Below are 19,871 nucleotides of genomic sequence, written 5' to 3' on the forward strand. Positions count from 1 at the left end.
GAGTACTTGGGGACGAAAACAAAAGCAAGATAAAGTGACGCCACTAAGAACAAGCTCATAGACTTATAGATTTTGCTGAAATCTTAAGCTGCACTCCCACTGTGTCTGAATGAATAATTCTGTTTGAAACAAAGGGTTTTTATGTTAAATGAGTCGTGCAGGCAACTGCTGCAAGCAGATTTTGAGAGTGCAGATTAAGGATATTTGAGAAAACCAGACATTTGTTAAAGAGCCAATTCAGAATTCACTCAACTGTAATTCCATGCAATACATCAAGTTGCATTGTGCACTTTTAAGTGGGCTTAATGTGATATGGAAATGTTGAAATCTTATAGCTGGAAGTGAAACAACAGCTTTAACTCATTTTACTGATATTTAGTAAGTTAGTGTTAGCAAATCAGTGATTTAAATGTGTCATACAATACATGTGTAATATGTATTATAATTTATTTTATTGCTACTAGGTCAGCTAATATTGTTAGTAAAACTTTATGCAATTCAAAATCTATTGAGACTTTGTTTGAAAAACGTATGAAAAACGTGAAAAACTCAATGGTTTTCAACACTGATGATAATAAGAAATGTTTCTTGAGCGCTAAATCAGCATGATGGAATGATTTCTGAAGGATTATGTGACACTGAGAATTGGAGAAATGACTGCTGAAAATTCAGCTTTCCCATCACAGGAATAAATTACTTTTTAAAATATATTCAAATAGAAAACAGTTCTTTTAAATTGTAATAATATTTCACATTTTTCTTCCTTTTACTGTATTTTTGGTGACCATAAGAGTGTAACTTTCTGAGAGTTTGCCAAAATCAATTTAACTCCCAACTCATGAATTAAGAGTCCATTCCTAAATTTTAAGTTGTACTAGCAGGCCAATTTCAATAAATACTCAAGTTTTGTGTGCTGAAAGTTAGTGTGTTTTCATAGTACATCAGTTTCTTTTATCTCAAAAGATCAAGGGAGACTTGATTCCTCATGATACAACCCTTTAAAACAAACACTGAAACAAGCTCACCTTTAGCAAACTAATTACAAGAAAATATTAGTAATCTCATATCCCATTACTCTTAGATGATCAAATCAGAAAATCTAATTTTCTGATAAAGCTGAGCTGAATTATAAAAGATCTGGACAACGGCCAGTCGGGTGCATTGAGTTTCAAAGTTGGATGTAAAAACAGACACTGGCATCACTGCTCACTATAAGTCAAGCAGCACTGATCATAGGGCAAATAGAGAGATAAAGTAGCGTCGACCCTCACCTTTCAGCAACACCCACATCTCTACATGACATCGTGAGCAGGGTCGATGAGGGTGAGCAAATTTAGACAGTTAATAAATCAAACCAACCACCCCCTTCCAAAAAAATGGAGGGTGAGGAGAGCAAAAAGGGATTTCATCATTAAAGCCCAGATCGATCCTACTGAACCCAAAGTCCTGAGAGCAGCACTTTGCTAACATGCTATGCTAAGCATAGAGGAACCACAGCCTTGTAGCCAAGAGCCAATTCATTCATTCACTCTCGACGCTTTCATCAGAATCTCTTCCCCTCCCAATCGGAAAGCACAGCATGTCTTATGATCAGCACTCTGCAGTAATTACCGTAATGAAGTGTGTATACAACGAATATCATTAAATGTTACGGAGGCAGAGTTTGACCGATATTCAGGCTGACTGCACTGTGCCGTCACCGCAAACCACTCCCCTCGGCCGCTGTGGCTCACTAACACCCTTCACAGTGACCGCCAAATATGACTGCCACAGAAACTAGGACGCAGCATGCCACATATTCAATCTGCACGGGATAGGGGGATCTAGGGATGTGGAACAGAGGGAACGATATCGACATGGGCCCATTTCGACTGCTACCCTCCATCTATCTACCCCTCCACCCCCTCCAGATTCTGCTTGTTACTCACAACCAGGTCACCAAACAAAACCACACTCATATTCTCACACACACACACACAGTCTCCAGAGCACATATATTATATACTATTGTTTCCAGGTTATAGGAGTTATTTTTACCCTACATATTTATTTATTCCAACTATATATTTATATAAATAACAGTTTTCCTTTAAGCAACAATACACTTATACATATATTCTGTAAAGAGTGTCAAACCCAATTGCATTGCAACAAATTTTATATCCTTAAAAAATAAAACTGAAACATATTACAAAATAAAATGGGTTTCTATTGGCAACACAAACTCAAAACTATTTCAAGTACCACCAGAATACTACTTATCATCCCTGAGGCACGTCGCAGATCTAAATCACCCTGTTTATTTGAAATTAATGTTAAAAACACAGAATCAAAACAATATTCAAATGCATGCATGATATTTTTTGTTACTGCAGTCATTGAAGGCAGGCTATTGTATTCATTTTGTGGTGCATACAGTGATATTTGGATTGTCAATTGATCAAAAATTTTAAATCAAATGAATTACCAGATATGCTGATTGTTTAATCGCTTGAATCGCAATTAGCTGCATATTGAACATCTAAGAAAAGCTGCCAAATTAACATCTCTTATTATAGAATGTATGTACAAGTCAAGGGGCATAATTAAATGCATTCATTTTTAATTTGTTATTTTTTAAAGATGTATTAATGATTGTGAAGCACATTAAATTAACAACTCAAATTAATACCACTACTTATTAGGGGGAAAAAAAACAAACTTGAAGGCTTTCAACTGTGATGGTATCTCTGTGAAGGAGGAAATATTTGATCACAAATCCCCTGGGATTGCTGTTTTACAATTTCAAATGACACTGAAAAGAACATTTTTAGCTAGTTTATTTTCCCAATTAGCATTGTGTTGGGTTAAAAAAATAATAAAATCTTAATTTTAGGTATTAAAATATCTCTATTTTTTTCATGGACAGCTAGCTCTCTCAGTACTTCAAATTGAGGGCAATTACAAGAAAGTTTATTCAATCACAAATAAGCCAGAGTGAAGAAATGATGAAATAATTGAACGACTGAACATAAAAAATGCTATTTTTAAAATGTGTTATAAACATGCCCTAACAGAACTATAGCACAATATGAAAGCTATTCATTAATGTTTTTACACCAGTGTTGTGTTATTGCAGATAGAATGAATTGATAACATAGCAAATATTGCTTACTCTAAAAGATAAATGGCAGATTTGTAGTAGTCAGGCAGGAAGGAAAATGCAATCGCCCCACACATTCATTAGCAATAGCTCTCTGTTTAAGTCTCTTCAGCAAGTGTAGCTTTCCTGACTTGCTGCTTTGCTTTTGCGTTTGACACCTCCAATAAACTCAGCAGCTCGCTGTGAAGTGAATCGTAGAAGAATCACATGCTCCATCCTGACCTTTCCATGCATACGACCTCTATAATGATATTAGCACTGGGATCTGCACCATGGACATCAATTACCTCCACTGGTGAGTTGTTAAATAGGGGGGTCAAAGCATTGGCCGTACACCCAGACTACGGTAATTCATACAGCTCCCTGGTGTGCAAAAACTCCATGGTGCTTCAGCCAACAGTGCTATGACTCTTCATCTAACTCTGTAACAGAGGATAAGACACCGTCCAAAAGTACCTTTCTGTGCTTTTGGCAGGTCTACTCGGCAACCATAACAAATGAATGCGAAAGCACTTCCCATCGCCGGTTCTGGACTAAAAGGTGCAGTTTAAAGTGTTTTGGTCTGGTGCAGAGGATTTAAAAATGTCACTTCCTCTGGAGGCTATGATGGAGATGGGAAGTGCTGGACAGTGTTATGAAAAGTGATTTGGTTGGACGGATAAATAAAGTCAGCACTTGACTGTACAGCTGTATACATTTGTACTCCATGTCCAAACAGTTCACATTTGCGGTGGATGAGCATGGAGTGGGAATGTAAGGTCTGGCTAACATGGGTGTTCTGATGTGAGCAGCAGTGGTCCTCCTGACTGATCTCAGCTGGGCTCCTGAGGTGTTAAGACCCCTGAGAGAGCTGTCTCTTGTGTGATGTCACCTAGCGCCGCTGCTCATTCTCCAGATGACAGAAGCACAGAAGGCCAGTTTAGGGGTCTAAAGCCTCTTCATATAAAACCACTGGAGAAAAATGTGAGTGTGAGTTCGCTTGAGGACATTTGTGCAGTTTTATTTCAAGTGAGATTTATTTGTTTAGTGAATTATAAATGTTTCTGCATGAAAGTGAAAACATAACAGATTAGCACTTTAATTACTACTAAGACTCAAATGTGCAAATGTTTGTAGACAGAAACGACAGTATAACATTTTTTTCCTCATTAAAAAGTTTTGCACAAAGAAAATGGGCTGTTGAAAATGTGTTTAAAATCATGTACACTCGTATAACATGAAAAATCCCCAATTAAAGCTGATTCGATTTATATGGAACTGGTTGCCTCATGGGGGCTGAGATCACATGATCAGCCCAATACTACTTAAAACATTTATGCAATACTATATCATTACTAGACACTTTTGTGGGTCGAATAAATAGAAAATAATGGCATAAGTAACTGAAAACATTAGCTTGTGTAATAATACATCCACACTGATAGGTATCAGTACCAGCCCCTGATCAATGTTCCCTCTAATTTTTTTTTTCTTGCTGAGCAAAACTTTTCTCTATTGGGCGGACAACACTGAGCAAAAACATTCTTTATACCAAACCTATACAGTACACACACAAAGTGTGGAACTTTTAACTTTAACATGCTATTTATATTTGATTTGACCCTTGATTTAACTAAATGATGCACATTTTATGTTACCTGAGAAAATGTTTTTTTTTTTTTTTGCAGTGCTGTGTTACTAAGACATTCTAAATTATGGAAATTACATTTACCACATACACTGAGGTAGGGAAATGTGAAATTCTCTGGTTCAAGGTTTGTAATTTTAGCACACATCTCTACCTTATTTCTTTCCTTACCTTACCCACTTAAGCTGCTTCATTGTCTCACCAAACCACACTCTTCTCATTAAGCTTTTTCTGCTTCTTTCTCACTAGTCTGTGCTTTTCTGGTGTCCCTTAAGACTGGCCAGCCAATGCAAGCAGAGTCAGCATTTACACAATGATGGTGTCACACCAGTGATCCTTAAGAGCCTGCAATAGCTTCATGCCTGTCTTCATTTGCTTCTCTGTTTTCATCTGGAGTACTCAAATAAAAGTACGAAGATGCATTCTTAATGCAAATGTACTTTACACAACTGTAATTTCAAGAATAATCTCTTCCATTCCATAGCTCTCAAATAAAAAGTTTAAACGATGCCAGTGAAACACCAGTACATACTACAGAAAGGTCATGAGAGGAAGAAGAATGTCAGAAGGATAGGAAAAATGAGAGCAAAAGAGATTAGCAATGAAAATGCGAGGAAAGAATCGGAAAGAGTATGTCCGCAAGACAGCATGAAAGGAAAGTTTAGAAAGAGGTGAAGGAGAAACAAAATAATGAGGATAGAAAGAAAGGAGGTAAGTGGAGACAAAGAATGAGAAGGAAAAAAACTGTGAAAAGTGAATCAGGAAGACTTGGAGAGTGTGTGCGTCTGAGAGAGAGAGGCAGTACACTCGGCGAGGAGGGGGAGAATGTGTTAATACACAAGAACACTGCATCAAACCAATGCACTGCTCTGAGCGGGATGCGTCAGCAGTACATTCACATTTCCACTGAAGGACAAAAGGAGGAGAAAGACTCTGCCGCCTGCAACCCAGTCACACAGAGAGAAATACAGACAGGAGGGTGAGCGCTGGAGGTGAGGACTGCTGCTCTTGCCACTGTCGCCGTTGACGGTCTTCTCTGCTGCGCGTGTGCGCGTCTCTCTCTCTCTCCCCCTCGCGTGCTTTTCTGCTGCCCACCTCCCACTGCAGAGTCGCTGCCAACCCGCAGCCTCACAGCCAGAGCAGGCGAACTGCCACAACTTACTACCTCAAGACAAGGGAAAATAAAGGAATACCGCAGGATCCACAAGGGGGGGAGGTAGGGCAAACTACGGAATCCTCTGCAAGGTATCTCTCTAAAATTAGCCACACATCACACGGTGGCTTCAATCCTTTTTTTTTCCTGACACTGAGAAGAAGGAGAGAGAGGAAGCCAGACAGAGAAAGAGTGAGAGAGAGAGAGAGAGAGAGAGAGAGAGAGCACGAGGAGCAACGATCGGCGGATAGGGAGAGAGCTTCACCACTGCTGCGCTGCTGTTGCTGCTGCTCCCCCCGTCCTCCTTCCCCCCGCCCCCCTTCTGCTCCCGCAACACCACCCCCGAGCCCCCCTCTGGAGAAATTGATGGATTATTGCTAACTGTGCACGCGGCAGTCCGCAGCTGCTACAGCGACAGACAGGAGAGCGGAGTGAGTTAAAAAAGCAAGACGGAATGACCGCAGTGTACGTCTGTTAGCCTTTTTGGATTCATCAACGCACGGCTAATCAGCTGAACAAGTGTCGTGGGGGGTGGACGATGACAAACTAAAAAAAAATCTAAAATACGGCTTAGTCTACTGCGAAGGGGATAGGCGAATCTGAGTAGACTTTGGGATATTTTCCCTCTTCTGTTTTCTCCTTTTTCTCTTTTTATATTTTTCATGGCTTAATGTGCATGTACTTCGGCAATGGAGTCTTGTGAAAATTGTTCAGTGGTATTCAGCGTCGCCTTCCAAGGACAATCAATGGGGGAGCTGAGAGGAGATTTTTTCCAAGCTGACTGGATCTGTGCACCTGCTTAGCTGACTGGGCCTTACCTCTTGAACCAGTTTCACTGAATGTTGCTTCTCTCTGGAATTAATACGGGCCATTTTGTCAAATCAGTTCACGATCCACTTTACTTTTGTAAGAGAAATAGCTGAAAATGCTGTGCAGTGATCTTAGTGGGGAACATGCATGAACAGTGCTGGGGTTTTTCTTCAAAATAAAGGATTATTCTAAGGACAACTCTGAGCTAATGAGGTAGGTGCCTTCTATTTCAACATATTTATTCTGTAGGTCAGCTTTTTCCCTTCTCCACTCATCTTTTTCTCTGCCCCCCCATCTCTCCCTCTCTTTCCCTCTCTGTGTTTAACGCAGCACCATCCTGCACTGTCGATGGCAAACAGATGCAGAGTCTTGCTCAAACCAGGGTAGGGCCACTGTTCTCCGTACCCCAGCCGAATCCCCACGCGATGTTGAATTATGAACGCGCCACATCATGAGTCTCTTGTGGCAGGTAACTGTGCACCGTGCCTGGAACGCAGCCCTGCTCTGTGCAGTCTACCTCATGGTGCGATCGTGGAGTGTGCGCGCCGCCCCCTCCGGACCACTGACCTGCCCTGGTGTTTGCTCGTGTGGTAACCAGTTCGTTAAGGTGGTGTGCACCAGGCGCAGCCTGGTTCGAGTGCCCCCAGGCATTCCTGCCACCACACGGCATTTAAACCTGATGGAGAACAGCATAGAGACAATTGAAGCTGGCACCTTTCAACACCTTCGTCACCTGGAGGTGCTACAACTGGGTAGGAACTCTATTCGGCAGATCGAGGTGGGGGCCTTCAGCGGCCTCAACAGCCTGAACACACTGGAGCTGTTCGACAACCGACTGACAGTGATCCCAAGTGGCGCTTTTGAGTACTTGTCTAAACTGCGGGAATTATGGCTCAGGAACAACCCTATCGAAAGCATACCTTCCTACGCATTCAACCGCGTTCCCTCTCTAATGCGTCTGGATCTGGGAGAGTCAAAGAAGCTGGAGTATATTTCTGAGGGAGCTTTTGAGGGATTATACAACTTGAAATACTTAAACCTTGGAATGTGTAACCTGCGGGAGATGCCAGTCCTGACCCCTTTGGTAGGGCTAGAGGAGCTAGAGATGTCTGAGAACTACTTCCCAGAGATAAAACCTGGGTCCTTCAGGGGTTTAAAATCCCTGAAAAAGCTGTGGATTATGAACTCTCGGATCACCACCATAGAGAGAAATGCGTTTGATGATGTCGCAGCCTTGGTTGAGCTCAACCTGGCTCATAATAACCTTAGCTCTTTGCCCCATGACCTTTTCGCGCCCTTGAGTTACCTGGTGGAACTCCATTTGCACCACAACCCCTGGCGGTGTGACTGTGATGTCGTTTGGCTGGCCTGGTGGCTGAGAGAGTACATTCCCACTAATTCCACCTGCTGTGGACGCTGCCACACCCCTGCTTACCTGCGCGGACGCTACCTGGTGGAGGTGGACCAGAGCACTTTCCAGTGCTCTGCACCTTTCATCCTGGATGCCCCAAGGGATCTTAACATCTCAGCTGAACGTGTAGCTGAGCTAAAATGTCGCACAGCCCCCATGTCATCAGTTAGGTGGCTCCTGCCTAATGGAACAGTTTTGACCCATGGCTCTAATCACCCACGGATATCTGTGCTCAATGACGGGACGCTAAACTTCTCCAATGTGCTGCCAGCGGATACAGGTGTGTACACCTGCATGGTCACCAACATGGCTGGCAACTCCAATGCTTCAGCCTACCTGAATGTGACTGCAGCTGAACTCAACACTTCTAACCTGAGTTACTTCACCACAGTGACAGTGGAGGAAGTGGAGCCCACCTCACAGGAAGTGATCAAGCCAAAGACGGTAACCGCCTCCCCCTCCGTCTTTCAGCCTGTTTTTATCTCTACGCCGACCGTTTTACTTCAAACGCCTCGACAGGTCTCGGTGCCGACTGTACGCGGAACGACACGCCCACCTGCCAGTCTTGACGAGGTCATGAAGACAACCAAGATCATCATTGGCTGCTTTGTGGCAGTCACCCTGCTTGCTGCCGTTATGCTCATAGCTTTCTACAAGCTGCGTAAACGGCACCAGCATAGGAGCACGGTGGCAGCTGCTAGCACTATAGAGGGCGTTCCGGTGGATGAGAATGTTCCTACCACTCGTGCAGGGACAAGTATACCATGTGAAAGTGGAATGATGTTACCAAGCCTGAGAGATCACAACAGCACCTACAAACCCAGCTGCAGCTCCTACAGACCAGCACACTCTGCTCCCTGGGCAGAGAACAACATCGTTGGTAACTCCCTGCACCGTCCCCGCCCCACAACCATCAGCACCATCTCTGAACCCTACCTGATCAAAACTCACACAAAGGAGAAGGTACAGGAAACACAGATATAACATTCCTACTGCCTTCTCCTGCTCTGTCTTTTATTCTGTTCATCATGAAAACATGCAATAGAATGCACAACAGAAAAGACAGCAATTACTTTTGTACCCAGTGCAAAAATGAGACTGGTTTTCTTGTACATGCTTATACATAAATATATTAATATAAATATATAAATTAATCCACAATGGGATGATACAAGAAACAGATTATATAAAAGTGAAAATTAATTTAAACTATTTTCTAACTTGTAACTCCTATTTAAGATGGGAAAATGTGATGATGCTGATACGACATTGCAAACGAAGACAGATTTGTTTGAAAAGGGGCAACCTGTGATTTTTAGACCATGCTGTATATGATGCAGTAAAGTCCCATTTATACAGATAACTTTCTAAGTAACTGTCCACTGATTGATCTTTAAAGGCTTATCTTCTAAAAGCACCAAGAATTTGTATTGTGCCAAATGTTATACTTGCAATAAATGAGACTGGCTTAAGAGATAGGAGACAAAACATTGCAAAACACAGAATGGACACCAAGAGAGAATGGAGCAGCTGGATTTACAGAGTCTGCTGTTCTGCAGCTCTCAGCCAAATGGTTTTTTGGGCTGCGCCATAGTTTTGCAGCAAGCGTTTAACAGTATGTTTCCAAAACAGACATCCTGCTTGCTTTTTGAGTTTAAACTTCTGACTATTACTCTGATGTTCCTCTTGGTTTTTTATCCTGTGGTTTTTCCATCCAGTTTCATGAGTTGGATTTCGATTGCTTTTTTCATGTTTCTTTCAGATCCTGTACTGCGTTAATTATGATTTGAGTGGCTTTTAGGGCTAATTTAGTAAACGCATTACAACAGTTGCCTCAGATTAGTAGCGCAAGGGCTCAACTGGATGTTAGTTTGCGAGACTTACAAGACGGTTGCAGTGACTGGAAGGTTTGCTGCAGGTTCACATTAACATGGTTTCACATTTTCTTTATTGAGAAAGGGATTCAAATGAATGTGTGAATTATGGACTTTCCTTTATTGAGATCGTTCCAACAGCAATTTTCTTTGTCCTTATTTTGAGCAGCACTATTTTTATGAGGAGTCTACAGAGGTTACAACAATAAAAAAGAAAACATTTGGTTTGTATTTCTCTAAACTAAACTTCTTCCTTTTGTCTTTTTTTCAACTGCAGGGCATTTACTTATGCAATTCTGATAACCATATAAGAGGTTATAGAAAGCAGCCAACTTTTCTGTCTCTGAAAATTGATTTCACTGATACAGTGAATTACACTGCAATGAACTGTCACATGGTCAAATATCTGGCTACAGGAATGTGGTGACATCCTAATTCTGAATAGATATGTGCGCACACACACACACACACAGATGCACACACAAACTCATCAGCCTTGTTTCCTGATGCAGTGCTTAATGATGGAATGTTATTTGAAACATGATCTCTGCTCATTTATAGTAAAGTTATGACGTGCCTCGTTCAAAGCTCAGGAATTAAGTGTGCTTCAGTTGAAACATATGTTAAGAGGGTTGAGTGCAGCATTTAAAACAATCCTTTACTGATCTGCTTAACCTGCGACATCCACCAAATTAGAGGCTGAGAGAGAGAGTTGGAAGAGAGGCATTTAAGGGTTAGGATTTAGGATGTTTTCTGATGGAACATTCAAAAGGTTGTTTAATTCCTAAAAAAAAAAAGAAAATCTAATTTTCAGTATCATTTTCCTTAATGTCAGCAGCTTTATTCTGGCAAGAGGTTGTATTGAAATGTTAAAGAGATAATTTTTTACCACAACATTCATCATAAACTCAGCATGTGTCGAATATATTGCAACAGATAATTAAGCTATTTTCTCTCGGTGTCATGCAAAGTAGGAGAATTTTTAGGCTTCAATGGACACTAATGTGCCATTATTCTGTACATTTTTAAAAAGGAGGAAAGAGTAGGGGCAGGCTGTAATCAGGGGCAAGGGCATCTGCAGATCTGTGGTTGCAGCAACCCTTCCTTTACCTCCCTCACACAGCAATTTACTGCCCTCGGAGAACAGAGCCAGGCCTGAGCAAACACCCACCACCAAAGCTCTGCAATGATACACACACAAAAACACCCTTAGACCATTACATGTCCTTATGTTTTTACATTATTCAGAGGAAAGAGGCTTTATAGCACACTGCGGTGTTGTATCTGTGGATGATGAGGCTTGTAAATTTAATCTTTAATGCCTGTAGGACTCGTTCTGAGTTGGTTGATGTGGCATGGCTTTTTATGGCTTGGTTATATGGCCAAAATGGCAGATCTTTTTTTTTTTTTTTTTCATGATAATGCCAGGATCAAGATCAACTGAATTTTATCTCAAGAGGCAAACGAGCCTTATAAAGCTGTTGATGGTGAAGCTATATAGGAGTTTCCTGTCTTTTCCAAATCATTCCAACTAACGTAAAAAACCACAATTTCTCAATTCAGGTCTTGACTTCAAAACAATGCAGTACCTGATCTTTTATGGGAATAGCATGTGCCATCTGAGCAACAATAGCCTTTCGCCATTAGGCTTATCACTTTCTTCCTTGTTTTTCCTCGTCTTTTTTATTACGCTAATTGACATTATTGACTTCCTGCGTCAACACTAGCACAGTGAGACACACTATGGAGGAAGGCTCATTTTTGATGGATTCTCCATGGGAGACTTATCAGTCGCACAATTATCCTGACAGATTTGAGGATCGCATTTTCCCCTCACCCTCCTCCTACTGCTGACTGATACATTAGCTTTCTGTAGACTGATAGATAGAGATGAGGAGGGAGACGAACCTTAGAGAAGAGAGCTCACCAGATTCTTATCAGTTAATGAAGTGTCTGTGCAGGGCTGGGCTTTTCTTTCGGTGGTTCTAGGCTCTGACGGTCATCTTGGCCACGGGTGAGTGGCGTGCTGGTTTGGCGTTATTACAGTGGTGAGGTCTCTACTAGGTTATAAAGATTAGCTCTCATGATTTGGCAGTAGAAGAAAAAGGGGTGAAGAATATGCCAGAGTGCTTTGCTCAAACTATAGTTCGAATCAATTGCAAGTTTGACTGGATTAAAGCATTGAGTTTCTAGAAGGAAAAATCCTGGGGTGGAGGAAAACATTTTTGAGAACTGTCAAATAGTTTTTTTGTTTTGTTTTTTTAACTATAAAATAAAGTGCTATTGCAATAGACGAGGCCAAACTCATAATTTGTATTACTCTGAGTGAGTCTCAGCACTATTAAATCTATGAAACTAGACAATACATTTTAAAAGTGATTCTGTTTGATGCAACAGCAAGACACACTTCTGAAATGTGCAGGAATCAAACACTTTGAATAAATTCAAATTGCTATTGCGTTATGCATTAGGGAATCATTAATAAACACTGTAAAAGATGATTATTCATCTACATTAATATTCATCTAAAATATTTTAACGTAAAAAATAATGATAACACTTTAGTGTAACATTTAATTTCTTATTAGATAATGCATTTAGGGATTATTAATAAACACTGTACAAGTTGATTGTTCATATACATTAATATTAATAAAAAAACATTTTAACAAAAATAATGGTAACTATAATAAGGTTCAATTTGTTATTGGGTAATGCATTAGGCGTTTATACACACACACATATACACACACACACACACACATATACATACCTAATGCCTATATTTCTTTATAAAGTATGCTTTATCCTATCCAAATACCTCAAGCAATCAGATTTTTCATTTACACAGTCTATGCGATCAGTCAAGCATGCTCTAATTGGGCTTGTACTACAAGTTATTGTGTCATTCTCAAACAAAAACCTGCTGCCCTCTTAGTATTCTTAGAAACAGAGGTTTCATTAAGCACGACATCCGATCAAAATAAACACAGAAAGGATGTAGGATGTACAGTAAGCTGGTAGCACTCCGGTTATCTGGGGTCAAGCAACTCATTAACTAGATTCCAGATAACAATGTGGTCTTGTAAATTGCTTTGAGCTAAATGGCAAGTAATCATTTAGAATTTGTTATTTTCACATATTTTGCTCGATCCCGTGCAAGAAAATAAAAGGCTAAGGCATAGAGAATGTTGCACGGGAAATATCACCATCGACCCATCAGATAAAGAAAATGCAGGGCCGTATCTCTGTGCCCCAGGACCATCCAGACAGCAGACAGATGCCCACCGAGAGTTTAATCATATATCTGTAACACGGTTTTTTTTCTGTTGAGGGATGTAACAACATTGTTCTGCTTTCATTCTGAAGTGATAACTGGAATGAGCTGTCATCCTACATTTTTAAAGACAATCTGACAGCTAGAATTTCCTCCTATCGATTTCTGTTTGAGGACAGGCAGAGCCGTAATGGATGGATGTGGCTATGCTCCCTGACAGACCGACAAATTAAAAGCCTGTCTGATTCCATTTTGGAGAAAATGAAACGTGTTTAATTTAGTGTGATTTGGTCGTATCCGCTAGATGCTTTTAACAGCGTCGTCACTTCGCAAAATGGTAAGTTTTACAGATCCAGCCACCTAAGATCAAGGTACGAGATTTGACGGCCGCCAGAAAGAACGCGAGTGTGTGCATGTGGGTGTTGCATTGGCGGCATGACTCAAACCGGTAAGGGATGAGAAGTGTTTATTCAGGGGTACCAGCCTCTGCAGCCTCCTACGTGATTATCTTGCCTGGAAATACAGAACTTGTTTGCTTGTTTACTTAAAGTCCAATCCTCTCGTTGCTTATGAAGCTTTCAGGACAAAAACAAACACGGTGGCTAAGTGCCATAAGACCCTGACGAAATGCAAACCAGAGGAGGATAAACATCCACAAGGCAGAGGAAAACCACACCAATAAATTCCCGGAATTTTTCACTAGAACATACCAACATACCATAATTCCATCTGACAAGGCTTTATGAAATATAGATAAAAAGAGAGGGATTTTTCAAGGTCCTCTCAAGGTTTCCAGTTGTGATACATTTGAGGAGTTATGAATGAAGCGTTCATGGATGAAGGAGCGTCACCTTCAAGGTTGGCATCTCCTCTACTCAAACTCCACATATCAACTTGCACAATTCACAGCAGTCTGCTGGATGACAAATGTGCATGTGGGTTTTATGTTTGATCCAAAGTGACTGCATGTGTTTAATAAGAATCATGTGAAGGTAATAAATTGGTTACTCGACTGTTTGCTGCTGAGGAATCATATTGCTCCTATATACACATTAAGCACATGTGACACTTCAGAAACAGACTAGTTGTAGCCTATAATGTGTTAGGAGCTTCATTTGACCTGCTCTAACCAGCTGTCATTCAAGATATAAGCAATGGAAAAACATTCCTGAAGGGAGAGTCCTCCAAATACAGTATAAAGCAAATGTGAGGAATCTTAAAGTATATAGCAGAAACATATAGTATCTATCTGGATTTGAAAATATTGAAATTAGTTATAAGAATTTCTCTAAACTTCATGCCATTTTAATTTTGCTTGCACTCAAATATTGCAGCTCTTCTTTTACTTCAAATTAAAAATATATATATTCTTTTTTGGGTGAAGAGATGCATAACAAAAGTTCTTGTCTCAACATCTTGATCTACAAAGTTGTTTTGTTTAGTCATTTTCTGGAAGCCACAAAAGCCATTTCTAAGCTTTATTTTTTTTAAGACAAGACAAGACTACCTAAACATAATAATGCTTTCCAATAAAGCATATAATCATCCTGCTTGCTCTAAAAGCTTTACAAATTGTGATTTCATTAAGATCAACTAACAAGTCTAATATAAAATACCAGACATCATTTAGCTAGTTTGCTATGCAAGATTTATTTTAAGAAATGAAACACTTGCCTAAGGACTTTATTGGCTTAAAAGGCTCTCATATTGTCACTTTCGGTACATGTGGGTTGCTATCGACACCAACAGCTTGGTGTCTAATCACAAAATACAAAAATGAATTTGTGCAATAGTGCTTGGTTCTTAAAGGCTGTGCTTTCACATATAGTGGTAGAGATTAAATTATTTGTGGTCTATGAACAGATTTATTTAATCAAATTTAGTACAGGCTAGCTACTCCAACAAAATGTGTCACGCTTTCAATAAACACCATATAAGGTGATACTGTGATTCCACACTCAAATGCTGTGGGCGTTAATGACATACACAACAGAAGAATTAATTAACGTGAGAACTATTAGAATTGTATCAGGGGGGAATTCAACGTATCAGCGGGAAACATTCATTAAATAATGGAACATCTGTGGTCTGCAGTTAACTGTATATTCACTGTACAGTATATTTCTGTATCAGTGGCTGTCATTCTAATATTCTAATGCAATGGCTGAAATTTTATTTTATTTGTTTTTACAAGACCTCATTCCAATCAGCTCTCATGCATCAACTAGCAGCCTTCCATTTTTCCTTATTCCTTCACTCTCTCCTTAGAACATCAAAGGAATACAAAAGCAACAAAAAGCAGTTCATATGTCTTAAGTACTTATTTCAAGTTTTCAGAAGTCATACAACATAGGTTTACATAAAAAGAGACTGTATTATAAGTCATAATTACAATGACAATCTTCACTTCTGCAATTGAGTTTGATTTGCATCAATTCATACCATTGTTGTGACTCAAAAGACCAATTTAACATTCACAACTGAATTTTCAGTTTTCCGACACGACTTTATAGATAACCTTCCCACAACTCCCAGACCTCAGAACATAAAATGTTATAAATCCTACATCTGTGTCAATATGGCAGACAGACAAAGAGATATGGAAGGGATAGAGAGACAATCTGAAGCTAAACATGAAATATGAGGGAGAACCCAACGCCTGCACCAAGGCCAGGGATTCAGTGTTTGCTCAACATGTCACAGTTCTTACCGCTTTCAACATAGCAGAGATCCTGATTCAGATCTCCTGAGGACCCGTCTAACTAATTCATGTACACTACACACATCTCGTCTCAGGGCTTATCACAAAGCAGGTTAGATAAATTATACATATCAAAGCAGACAAAAAGCACCAGCATCATCTTTAAATCCCAGAAAAGTGGAAAAACTTAAGTAGGTTTTATCAAAGCATTGCATCATTTTACTGTGGCAAAACATTTAAATATTATTCTGTCAGACGCACTGCTTAGCAGCTGCTCACATGCTCCAATGCATAGCCTACAGAATGGAGTACTAGCAAACTGATTACTGTGTCGTATACACTATATGTAACCTACTGTTTTATGTAAGTCTATATGAAATGATGTCAAGTGGCATTCGGTTATAATATCCTGGAAGTAAAAACATTTTTTTGGTCCAGTTTTTGTAAGAATGCCCCACCTCTTGGCATTCAGAATCAAACTAATTAAATCAAATAATTGTAAATAAAAAATAAGATATCAAAGCTAATAAATCAAAGAGCTAAATATTTCACTCAAAAATGAAAATGTACTTATCCTCAGGCCATCCAATATGTAGATGAGTTTGTTTCTTCACTGGAACAGATTTGGAGAAATTACATCACTTGCTTACTAATGGATCATCTGCAGTGAATGCTTTGGACTGATTTAGCTCATAAACAGTAGTTAATCTGCACATATTTCTCTCCTGATTCAGACAAGACAACTTTTTCACTGGAGAAAGCAATATTATGGATAGAGGACAATTTGATGGAATTGTGTATTACAAAAAATGCAGCTTTTCACTTCACAAAACATTAATTTATCATCCAAAATTGCATTGTGGATGATGGTGATGCTTTTATCAGCTGCTTGAACTCTCATTCTGATGGCACCCATTCACTGCAGAGGATCCATTGGTGAGCAAGTGATATACAGTTAAATTTCTCTAAATCTGCTCCAAAGCTTATCTACTTCTTGAAATTATAAATTAATTGAAAATGAATTAAGATGAAATTGGTGACTGAGTAGAAGATGGATGAATTGGAATGAGAGATTCAGAAAGAATCAGAGCAGCTGGGTGGTCATAAAAAAGGAAAGATGGAACGAATATAGCAGCTCTCAGGGCAAAAACAGTGTGGCTGACACTCACAACAGAGCGCAAATCAAAAGGCCAATACACATCACTGTTATATGGATGACACATGCACTCTATTGATTTGCTCTGTGTGTGTGTGTGTTAAAATGTGAGGGTTTTTTTCTCTTTAAAGTGTTACACTCACCATGTCGCTCAAATTATGCTTTACTCTCTACATAAGGTGAGCCGCTTTTGTGAATGTCATCAGATCAATGAAAAATCATCTGGGCAGAAAGAGAGAGCAAAGGAAATGGGTGGAAATACATAAAGGTAGAAAAGATTGATTAAAACAGAAAGATAGAAATCAAAAAGGGGGAATCCAGTTTACCCTACAGCTTATAAAATTCAAACACTGCTTCTTCGCCTCGTACTAATCTCACCACTGCAAAGAGGGGGAAAATAAGCCTCATAAACTGCTGGCTGCAAGAAAGCAGGATTGCAGAGCAAAGGATATTAAAATCCCAAAAGTGCCTTTTCTTTTGTTGAGTAGAGGGGATTGAAACAGTGAACCTGACAAACTCATTTAGCTTAATCCTCACATTTGGGTCCCTGGGAGAGTAACACCACCGCACCCACACAGGGCACGGCAGTGCACACGACACGTTCGAAAACTGACTGAATCAACATGACCTCCTTAGACGGGTGTTTGTTTTCCTCGACGTGGCCAATTTTTATGTTTGTGTGGGAGTGAATGTATTTTATGTGTGTGAGACAGTACGGGAGACTAAGCTGTCTAAACTGATCCAGCAAAACATGTCCATTTTTATTATTTACTTTTATTATTTTTGTCTATCATTTCATAAAGTCAGATTACGCTCGTTTGCACACATGCACTCTCACACTCCAGTAACTTCGTTAACCGCCTCTCTAAAACACATCTAATTATCATCTAGGTGAATACCGCATATATCAGCAAAATGATTGAAGCCGCTGAATTGCAGCCATCCAATCTCGAAGCGAACGGCAGTTTCCGAGCGACGCCATTCTCTGTAGCTTCATTAACAGGCGTATAGCGCTACTTCCATGTCTCCTCAAGGCAATGTCCCATGCTAAGGTTGTATTTGCAATTAGCCCTGATCCCTTTGGGAACTTCAGCAGCGGAGGCCTCAATGACATTCACTACAGCAACGAGCTGTCCTTTATGGCTGGGTTAATTAAGCCCCGGACAGCCTATTGTATATCAAGACAGGTTCATTTAACCAAGACCTGTGGAATATTAAGTAACCCAACAAATTTCAACTGTTCATGTTTTTTGTTTTTTTTGTGTGTGTGTGTGTGTATGTGTGTGTCATTGCGTTTTAATCTTGTTGAAACAGTGTAAAAATAACTCAACATTCTAAATCCAACAGCCAATTTTAGAATGTTGGTATTTGTGTTGGGTCAGTGTGAACCAGCCTGAATAGTACATCCCATCTGAAATTACAGGAACATTTCCTTTGTGGTTAAGCTTGTTTAACAGCAGAAGAGATTTCAATCCCCACATTAACCACACAAATCTATAGAAATATAAATGATTAATGTAAGTATACACATTATGGTGCTTAACAGAACGAAGTTTGCATGAACAAGTCAAAAGCAGACAAAAAAAAAAAAAAAAACACCAGGAAAAACTTAAGTATAGGTTTTCTGAAAGCATTGCATCATTGCAAAATGGCAAAACTTGTATTTCGCATTCAGACCCATCACTTAGCTGTTAGCACACATGCTCCAATGCATAGCCTATAGCATGTAATACCAATGCAAATGTGTATACCGCACAGCATGGAGCCATTTATATATAAAATAAATAAATAAATACAAAAACTTGTATGTGAAACAACACATTATGCAACAGAAACAAAGCACTATAAAAAAATAGTCTGTATATTCAGTTTTCAGATAACCTTAATCACAGCAAGTGTTATTTACTTTTGGTCCAATTTTGGGTAAAATTTCAAAAAATAAAAATGTTAAGTAGTGTCCAAGTACATAAACTCAGTTTGAGTAGGATATGTTTATTAATGTCTTATCTTAATTTTATGTTGTTACATTTTTTAACTTTCATCTTACATGATGTGGATTCAACTGTACTTTGAAGAAAATTCCAAAATTCCAAAATGTCCAAAGTTCAAAATGTCTGAATCTGTGTTAAGTACAAGTACAAGTGCACCTAACTATGTGTGAGTCCGAGTTCATTCTTTCAGTCCAAGTACACACAAAAAAAAAACCCACAAAAATATTATATTTATATATTTATTAATATATATAAAAATAATATCAATATAACTGGTATTACTTAAGGTTAATTTATCATACAGAAATGCCAGCTAGCTAGTCAGGACTATAGAATAAAATTGTCCAACAACCCTTTTTGCTTACAGTCAAACATGAAAATCAAAAACTGAGCTATTTGATCATTTTGTATCCAGCATTTGTTATGCACAAATTAGTGCTTCATAGTTATAATTTTCACAGGCATGTAAAAACCACAGTGGCATCCCTGTGTGCTGCACATAATGAGTGATAAAAGCCATTAAGGTGGCTCTGAATCAATAACCTGAATCCAATGGGGGCTTCAAATCTGAACCGAAGTTGGGGTTCAAAAATAATAAACGACTTATGAACCAACCCAATCAGTGTTTAATTGTGTTACCTTGTGGTTAACAGCCCAGGGGCCTCATTTATAAAATGCATGTACAATTGCATTTGATCCTAAATAATATGCAGTTTTGGGAAGGTTACT

At 39.4% G+C, this 19,871-nt stretch overlaps 1 protein-coding gene across 1 annotated transcript; it reads left to right on the forward strand.

Moving 5' to 3' along the window:
- Positions 1-7,180: 7,180 nt before the first annotated feature.
- Positions 7,181-9,127, forward strand: LOC306842680 (leucine-rich repeat-containing protein 4-like; the record flags this gene model as incomplete). The annotated part of the gene is made up of 1 exon (XM_079373683.1): positions 7,181-9,127. The coding sequence occupies exon 1, from the start codon at positions 7,184-7,186 to the stop codon at positions 9,125-9,127; it is 1,944 nt and encodes a 647-aa protein (XP_079229809.1). The 5' UTR covers positions 7,181-7,183.
- Between the last annotated feature and the right edge of the window lie 10,744 nt (positions 9,128-19,871).

This window comes from Barbus barbus (assembly GCF_936440315.1).
Source record: "Barbus barbus genome assembly, chromosome: 23".
NCBI classification, from domain to species: Eukaryota; Metazoa; Chordata; class Actinopteri; order Cypriniformes; family Cyprinidae; genus Barbus; species Barbus barbus.